Genomic DNA, 9,489 nt, shown 5'->3' on the forward strand with positions numbered 1-9,489 from the left:
GGTACCTATAGTCTATATATATAGATGCCTAGATGTATGATCTAAATCTGTCATAGAGAGAGCCGCTGGTCGTCCACCTTTACTGTATACGGATGTATGCAAACGCGACATGAAGCTCTTTAAAATTGACACTAACGGCGACGAAAAAAATGGCACTGGATTGATCCACGTGGAGAGCGAGCATCAATGAAGAACTGCAGATGCCATACACAACAGTAGAAAGAAGGGTGAAAATGCAACGGCGCCAGGTGATTACAGATGCCCAACCTGTGACCGCAGCTGTGTATCAAGGATTGGCCTCACCCCAGTCACCCAAGAAGTTGCAAAGGGAAAAGACTGGTCAAGGAGATCTCTAAAACAACACAAAAAAATGTGAAAAACTCCAAAAAAAGCTGAAACAAGGCGTTTTGTAAAATAGATTCTAGTAAAAAGAAAAATCAGAAGATGATTAAAATCAACAGACTTGAATTATTTCGATTTAGGATTTTCGAAACATCATCTCAATGCCGGAAACTAACATAATATGAAATTGCTTTATATCATAGATTTGCATAAATATATAGATCTAGGCCTACATCTAATTTTGTAATTAGCAATAGCCCATTCTATTTAAAATCCGCCAAATGCTTTTGCATTATTCCTAAACTTTGAAAACTAAAGATCAATTCTTTTCTAAGACAGAAAGGATCAATTTTCCTAGATCTAGATTCTGGGCGACTTCCCTTACAGCTTGAAAAAAAGTTATTTATATAATAATCTCTCTCTCTCTCTCTCTCTGGTCTTTGAAGCATTTCCAAAAAAAGGGGGGGGGGAGCTCTGTTACGTCGACCATCTTTTAGCTCACCAAAAAAGACTGCCTTTGGCATAAGTTCGTCTCCCATACGAGATACGTGCCCTACCCAGCGTACTGTCCATACCGGCGTGTGCAAGGACATCGCTGTTTGTAGTGCGGTCTTGTTCATGATGGAGCGCAAGCATATTTGGTGGAAGCGCTCAAGAAGTCTCTGTTGTTTTCTGTTTAGTGTCCATGAATCAGAGCCATATAGAAGGGTTGAGAGAACATAAAGAGTCTATATATGTGGTCTGATAATGGATAAGACAAGAATTTTTTTCCGTCTAGACACAATATATATAGGTCTGTGCTCTCTCTCTCTCTCTTTTTATACTAAACTAATATAGAGACAGTAGACTTCAGTAGAGTAGTAGACTCTATTATAAAGACAGAGATTATGCATTAATTAATAATCATTATGATTATAGATATAGTATATAGATACATATCTAGATTCTAGATCTACCTAGATTTATCTCATATTCATGTGTATTATTAATCTAAATCTATTTAATATTAGAATAGATCTACGATCTAGTCTAGATCCTAGATCTAAAATCTAGTCTTAGGTCTATAACTATAATTATTCTAATTAGATCTACTATAATTTAAATATAAATAGTAGATGACTATATATTTTTATTTTTTTACTATTAAATTAATAATAAAAATATATAATAATATATTCTCAAATTCTGTAAACTTGACTTAAGAAGTTAGATAGAATAGTTACTAGATCTAAATACTGTTATTAGTATTACAGTGTTGTAGTTAGATTACTAGTACTGTTAGTGTTAGATTTAGGTCTAGAAATACTAGAATCTAGATTATTTAGTAAAATTTAGTTAGACTTAGATTAGAGTCTAGATATCTAGAAACTAAGAAAGTAGAAACTTAAAAATCCTCTGCCTCTGGCAGGCTCTGGCTCTGCTCAGACTCCGTTGTGTACTTACTGAATTGTAGATCTAATAATTAAATAATTTAATCCCAAATTCAATATATAGAATCTAGATCTATAGACTAGACACTATATTCAAGAGAGGCAGAATAAAAAATGCCTTCTTCTTTGAATCCAAAACTTGAAACAATGTTAGCAGAAACTTCAAACAAAATATGTGGTTGTAAAGGAATTAGATCCTGTCGATTGTGTAAAAATACTGAAAATGAAGTTCAAGCATTATTTACTGGAAATCACAATGTTCAATCTAATGTTAGTAGTCTAATAATCAAAATTATATTTATAAATAAATGTAAAATAGTCTATGATATATATATAATTAGAGTTTGTAATTTACATGTAGATGATATCTTTCAATTTCATATTATCTTGTCTTGTGGTACTTGGTTACTTGGTGACATTGAATTGATGATTGGTGTTTATTTTCCATGTTTCGGATGTTCCTTCAAACTTCAGAGTTGAAGATAATTTACTTCCTAGTCCAAACCTCCCGCAGGATGACGGGGGATGGAAGCAGGCAAGATTTGAATCTGGGACCATTGATAAGTCCGAACAACAGTCCAGCATGCAAACCGCATGACCAGGCAGCCTATATAATAGTCAAAATAGAGCAAACATAGTTTACAAACACTCTTCTTGTCTAAGCAGTTCTCTAAGTCAAGATGGCCCCATTTTTTATGCTGCAAATTTTATATAAATCTAGATCTACATCTAGTTTTGTATTAGTAGAATTCTAAGAAAAGCTGAAAGTATTTAAATTTCAGATCCAGAAACTCAATGGACAATACAGACACATTTTTTTTTGATGTATCGGATACATTGTATCCTTATGGAGTATGTATCTATTGTTAAAATTGAAGGATAACTCCAATGGTTTTTCAGTTTTGAGTTATTGACTTACGGTATTTAAATTCTGCGTAAAAAGTTGTAATAGTAAACATTGTGCCAATTTTTTTTTATTTAGATGCTTAGAAGTTTTATTTTTTTAAATAAATTAGTCAGTAAACTCTTCACAGCTTAAAAAAAAACAGGATTATGTGAGATTTTTATTTTTAGGGACTATCTATGTCACTCCTGTCAACAACACTGAAAGCAGATCTAGATCTAACCAATGGCATTGCTTTATTCCTACAGTGGCTTATAGGATCTATGAGTAGCAATTCAAGAAAAAAGTAACATTTTCACCCCCCCCCTCCCCGAATGTATAAAAAAATAGCCTGCAAGTCTGACTGATGTTAACAACCTGCTCTATACATACACATTTAGGGATTTATGACAACATATAAAAACCTGGTGAAAATCTGACCATTTTGGATGCACAGAAAAATTACATTAGAAAAACATTAATTAAGTCATTATTGAAAATAAAATGAAAAGAATAATAGATCTATATTCATTATCTGTTAATGAAAACACATATATATAATATAAAAAAAATTGTCAAAGCCAGTTTCCCTTTAAATCTGTGGTTAAACAGAGAGTAAAGTTGGCTAATTGGTAGAGTTCAGGATTAAACGGAAACTCCAATGCTTTTAACTATTTTTGATATAATATTAATTTTAATTTACAGACAAACTAGGCAGAAATCTGAATACCAAAACTGGTCAACTGCGAATCTAAACAGGTATCAGATCAGGAACAAGTCGACTTCTTTAACATAAAGTACAATATAATCCTGAAATTAAAAAAGGAATGATAAAACTTTGAACTAGATATGCGCCAAGCTACTTGTCACATACTCTATATGGAATCTTTCTTTGACTTTTAATTAGTGAATAGAGCTCATCATTGTTTCAAATGCAACACATCACATCAATTTGTGGGTCTAGATAGCTAGAATATAAGTATTTAATTTTGAGATCAATGGAATGATATGAAAAGTTGATCTAGTCTTGATCTAGAAAGTCATGCTTTCTTTCAGGCGTAGATAATGCAACAACTCAGATTTGAGAAACCATGTTAGTTTCCCTTTAAGTGTAAAATGTATTAGTCCTCCTTATCTTATATTATCTTATCTTATATAATACAGACGTTACTTCAAAAAAGAAAAAGATTATGTCCTACGTGTCATGCATTTAGTCATGCATATTAACCAATGACCTAAGTTCTGCCAAGTCACTGGTTTTCCTGGCTAACTCAGGCAACCCATTCTATGCTCTTATAGCACTCGGGAAGAAGGAGCATTTGTACAACTTTGTCCTAGCGTATGGGATGAGGAATGTGCCTTTATCTTTGTGTCTTTCTGAGTATTTTATTAAATTTTGTTTTCTATTTTGTCATAACCATGTATTTTTAAGATATTTCAGTTGATGAAGGTCTGTACTTTTTTTTTGTCTTTGATTCAGTTGTTCTCTTGTTAGAGATAATTTGGGTAGCTAATTTTAATAATAATAATCAAAATTTCTATATGCGGTGTTAACGATAGAGCCATAATGTGTTAGGTCGTTAGCAAAATTATTTTTAACATTCCTATCAGAAGAGCTCATCTTGTCTTGTTTTAGCGAAAACCAGATGTATGACTAACATATTTGGATAAATTTACCAGACAGTAGATATTAGCTCAAAGTCATTAGGTAATAGCTCATCATACCTTACCTGGCATAGTTTTAAAGTTTTGTTTCACTTGTAAATGTGATGCATAACTTGTTATTTTATTGCAGGTTGAGAAGAAAACATGTTATTTCTGTGTTCATTGCAAGAAAGCTTATCAATATACAAGAGTTGATTCATTAGCTGAAGATCAAAGCTTGCAGTCATCTTTCCCAGAATGCCAAAATGAAGATTTACCAAACAATACAAGTGTACCATCTCCAGGTGCAACCAGCAATGTTCTTGAACTCAAGGAAGACAATAAATTATGTCAGCACAAAAATGTACTTCACAAAATGAATTTTCCAGGAATAACAATCATAGAAAACTTTGTATCTCCAGATGAAGAGTTCTCCCTAGATGCTGCAATTAAAGAAACACCCTTTCAAAAGTCTCAATCAGGCAGACAAAAACAGGTGAAATTCTTAACAGTAGCTAGAGGTATTCTTTTCTACCTTCTTAGACAGTAGCTAGAGGGATTCTTTTCTACCTTCTTAAACAGTAGCTAGATGTATTCTTTTCTACCTTCTTAAACAGTAGCTAGAGGTATATTCTTTTCTACCTTCTTAGACAGTAGCAATAGGTATTTTTTTCTACCATCTTAAACAGTAGCTAGTGGTTTTCTTTTCTACCTTTTTAAAGAGTAGTTACATGTATTTTTTTCTACCTTCTTAGACAGTAGTCAGAGGTATTCTTTTCTACCTTCTTAAACAGTATTTATTGACATTCTTTTCTAACTTCTAAAACATACTAAATTGATGAGGTTTCCATGGATTTTTTGCTTAACATGAAGGCAGTAGAAAAATTCCAAACTATTTCAAATGATGAGTTTAGTTCCAATAACAATCAAAAAATGTTGATTACAAACAAAAAAATCTCATTAACTGTTAAAATACAACAAATTATCAATAGTACCATAGTTTAAATATAAATAGGAGGCATGGTGGCTGAGCTGTAAAGCGCTTGGCTTCCAAACTGGGAGTCCTGGGTTCAAATCCTGGTGAAGACTGGGATTTTTAATTTCTGGATCTTTGGGCTCCTCTGAGTCCACTCAGCTCTAATGGGTACCTGACATTAGTTGGGGAAAAGTAAAGGTGGTCTGTTGTGCTGACCACATGACACCCTCATTAACTGTAGGCCACAGAAACAGATCACCTTTACATCTTCTGTCCTATAGACCACAAGGTCTAAAAAGGGGAACTTTACTTTTTTTTAACCATAGTTTAAATGATTGTTTATCTGTATGGAATAAATAGGAATTTGGACTTTTATTTTATTCAAAGGATGACCTTTTTCACAAAAATGCTATTGTTATCTTCTTTTTAAAAACATGAGTAAAGGGTTAGGTAAATGAAAATGAAAAACCAGAATTTTAACATTTTATTAACTTCTTTGCAATAATTTTTATTCTTACTGATTGAAAAAGAAAAACAGAGCTGTTTCTTTTTTAATTGATTCTAAAATGATGTAGAAATGTACATTTGTTTGTCTATTTGATACATAAACACAAATATACAATGTTTATCAACTCACTCTGTCTGTCTGGTAAAAAGTTTGTACACATAAACTGGACAGTATTAACTTCCTCCCCCGCAAAGAACAATCTACAATCTTCCAACTAAGAACAGGACACACACCACTATTAAATTACCACCTGAACAAAATAAACTCCACACAACTACCCCTTTGCAGACATTGCGCCCACCCCTTTGAAACTGTAAACCATATCCTCTTTGAATGCCCCTCCCTAATCCACCTTAGGCAGACCCTACTTCCACTACAGCCCAACATAACCAACACCCTGTACGGCAGTGCTGAACAGCTGAAGAAAACAGCACACTTTTTTTCCTTGGCACAGTCTGCAAAAGAGCTCACAGCTCAGCAGCAATAAAGCTGGCTAGAAGAAGAAGAAGAAGAAGTACACATTATTTCTCCCACACCCTATCTCGGATCAAGCTGAAATTTTGCACAATTATTTCTTTTACATAACAACACAAGCATCAATAAAAAAAAATAAACCAATTAGTTAATTAACTATATTGGTAATAAATTATTTTGTTTGAACGAGGTAAAGATTTTCCTTCACTGATAAAAGTGGTATAAGTTGAATTAGTCCTCCTTACTATTTGTAGAGAGAAACTTGTAAATAACCATAAAACCTATTTTCATAAGCAGCTCAGTGGTTACTATCTGGGCTTGAGGAAGCTGAGGTGGCCTTAGCTCTCGAGTTCAAATTCAGGTCGCTTACTTGTTTAAAAAGCGACAACCTAGATACCTCCTTCTCCCCCCCCCTCTCCAACTCTTTCCAATTGGTCCAGACAAGTGATAGGATCATAACTAAAAGCATGAAATTATGTTAAACAAAAACAATTGGTAAAAATATTTCTAATCGCACAGATTTATCATTTTTAGATCTATTACAAATTAAATTACATGACTGATCCAAACTAATTAATATAACTACACTAAATATCAGCTTCGTTTTTTTTTCTTTTTTAGAGTATTTTTTTTCTTTGTATTTTGTTTGTATTTAATTAGTGCAGAAATAGCTTAAAATGGTTCTGCTAGCAAGTAATCTAGTTTAATTTTACTCTACTCTTTTAAGGAGGGTTATAGTGTAGCAGTTTAGGAATAAGTATCCAAAATATAGTTATTATTAGTTAATGGGGTCTAGAAGTCACATAATTTTCATTTACTGTATATTAGTAAACGCATTGATAATTATAAGCATTGATAATCTCTCTATAAGCATTGATAAACAAAGTAACAGTTTTTATTACATTTTTGTGTCTTTTTAGGACTTTGGACCCAAAGTTAATTTTAAGAAACAAAAAATACGAGTTTCAAGTTTCAATGGATTACCTTCCTATAGCAGATTTCTGTTTGAAAGGATGGGAGCTCACTCTTGCCTTAAAGATTTTCAGCCTGTAGAGCTCTGCAACTTGGAATATTGCAGCGAACGAGGAGCACACATTGACCCACATTTCGATGATGCTTGGCTGTGGGGGGAGAGGCTCGTCACCCTGAACCTCATGTCCGACTCTTGCTTGACATTTACGCTGGATGAGGATCCGTTTCTGGAAGTCAGGGTACCCCTCCTGAGACGCTCGCTGATTGTCGTAAGTGCTGAAGCAAGATACCAGTGGAAGCATGGCATTAGCGAAGCAGACGTGATTGGAAGAAGGGTGGCCATGACCTTTAGGGAGCTGTCTGAAGAGTTCAGCAGAGGTGGGAGTAAAGAGGAAGAGGGGAAGCATCTTTTGACTTTGGCCTTGACATTTCAAGGGACTGCAATACAGCCTTCTAATGTCCCACACTGGGATTAAGAGAAATGTAAAGCTCCAATAGCGTCAGAAGAAAGAAAGCCATTGTGATTTTGTACAATCTTGACATGCTTAACCAAAGATTTTATCCTATTTAAAAGTCATGTATTCTTAATGTGACTAGTTCCTTTGGAATGGTTGAATCATGTTGAGTATTGTTATAAATAAAAAACTAGACTTCATGTCTTCTAACCAAAACAACTAATATTGATCATATCAACAAGTAGATAGCAAAACTTAGCTTTGATCTTTAAAGCTAAACAGCACTCACATTCCAATGCACAATGCATCAGTCAACATAACTCAAATGACAAACTTTTAAAATCTCTAAAATATAATTACAAGAATTTAATATTAATTTACTAATGTAATCTAATATAGTTAACATGAACTCTTGATGTTCTAATCATTAGATTCGTGTGTTTAATGTTTACATATAATTCAAACTTATTTTATTGTATGTTACCCTTTTTTTTTAAAGGAAATGGATTGCAAATTTGCTAGTTGTCATTTATTATTATTATTATTTTTTTGCTTTTAAATTTATGCAAGAGTCTTATGTCAACATAATTAGTGTGATATTTTCTTTGTTTCCTAAAATTTCATACTATATACATACCAGTCTATAGAGTTACACTTATTAAAAACTTTTTTTGGAAAGGAAATGAAAATATAAATATTTTCTTTAAAATGCTTGCATTAGGATATCTAGATGTTATTTAAGTAGCCCACATTAAGCAGAAAAGCCAAGCACTTGGTATTATCACATTGTGGACAAAATTCTTAATTCCAGTGAATCCTATGTCTAAGTGGACAAAAACACTCAACGCTGAAATCAGAACTAGATGGGAGGGTCTTAGTAATTGGATTGAGAAGCTACAGAAGGCTCTTAGGTATCCCTTACTAAGACTGCACACAATTAAAGAAATATCAAACAGTATCACAATACCCACCCACCCCCCACCCCCAAATGACCTGCTGACTCTGGAAATGATGTATTCTAAATTAGATTGTTGAACTATGACATATTTAGAGAACTATTTTATTCTAAATGTTGTTTTTTTTAAATATGGATTCAGATAGGAATATCTGGGCTATCAGACTACAAAATTTTTTCATGAAATAATCAAAACCTTTATTAAAACTTTGTTTTTGGAAAAGGTGGGGGGGGGAGAGATTTTTATATTATATATAAGCTATTGTATAGTGTAGTGAAAATGTCTCTTTTAAAAACATTTGATTATTGTCAGAACTTCTGGCATAAAAATGTCAGACCCCTAAAATGGATGCACTAATACACCACATGTTCATGTAAATTCTAACCTATCTTTTTTTCTCATTAAAGTTTTAAAATATATTGGAATATCTTATGTTTGTTTTTTCTGATGAAGTGGCTGATTAAAAGGTTGAGTAGTTTTTAATATAAATACAGAAACTGTTCAGGCCAGGTATAGATAGTATAGATCACACATCAAATAAGGTGCTAATGTAGTATAGATCATAGGGTTTGTCAATTCACTATTAAAAAGTTACATATCGTAAAAAATATAAGTGTGCTACCTACCAAAGTAGTATAGATCATTCCATTTTAAATGAGGTACTATAGATCATGGAAATTCAAATGAGCTACTAAAATACAAAACCTAATAAAATACTCAGAAATATAAAGGCACATTTCTTATATCATATGCTTGGACAAACTTGTACAAGTGCTCCTTCTTCCCTAGTGCTATTACAGCATGGAATGGGTTACCCCAATCAGCCAGGTAAACCAACAACAATTTGGC

At 33.0% G+C, this 9,489-nt stretch overlaps 1 protein-coding gene across 4 annotated transcripts; it reads left to right on the forward strand.

The window, feature by feature from the left end:
• Positions 1 to 1,174: 1,174 nt before the first annotated feature.
• On the forward strand, positions 1,175 to 9,059 carry LOC106074243 (alpha-ketoglutarate-dependent dioxygenase alkB homolog 4-like). 4 transcript variants are annotated; one of them, XM_013234993.2, is made up of 4 exons: positions 1,175 to 1,265; positions 1,837 to 2,042; positions 4,451 to 4,795; positions 7,178 to 9,059. In XM_013234993.2, the coding sequence occupies exons 2-4, from the start codon at positions 1,887 to 1,889 to the stop codon at positions 7,703 to 7,705; spliced, it is 1,029 nt and encodes a 342-aa protein (XP_013090447.2). In that variant the 5' UTR covers positions 1,175 to 1,265; positions 1,837 to 1,886; the 3' UTR covers positions 7,706 to 9,059. The 4 variants fall into 4 exon arrangements, with proteins under 4 accessions (XP_013090447.2, XP_055862848.1, XP_055862847.1 ...); XM_056006873.1 differs by having other exon boundaries at positions 1,179 to 1,194; XM_056006872.1 differs by having other exon boundaries at positions 1,183 to 1,199.
• The last annotated feature ends 430 nt before the right edge of the window (positions 9,060 to 9,489 follow it).

The sequence above is a fragment of the Biomphalaria glabrata genome, chromosome 12 (genome assembly GCF_947242115.1).
Source record: "Biomphalaria glabrata chromosome 12, xgBioGlab47.1, whole genome shotgun sequence".
NCBI lineage: Eukaryota > Metazoa > Mollusca > Gastropoda > Planorbidae > Biomphalaria > Biomphalaria glabrata.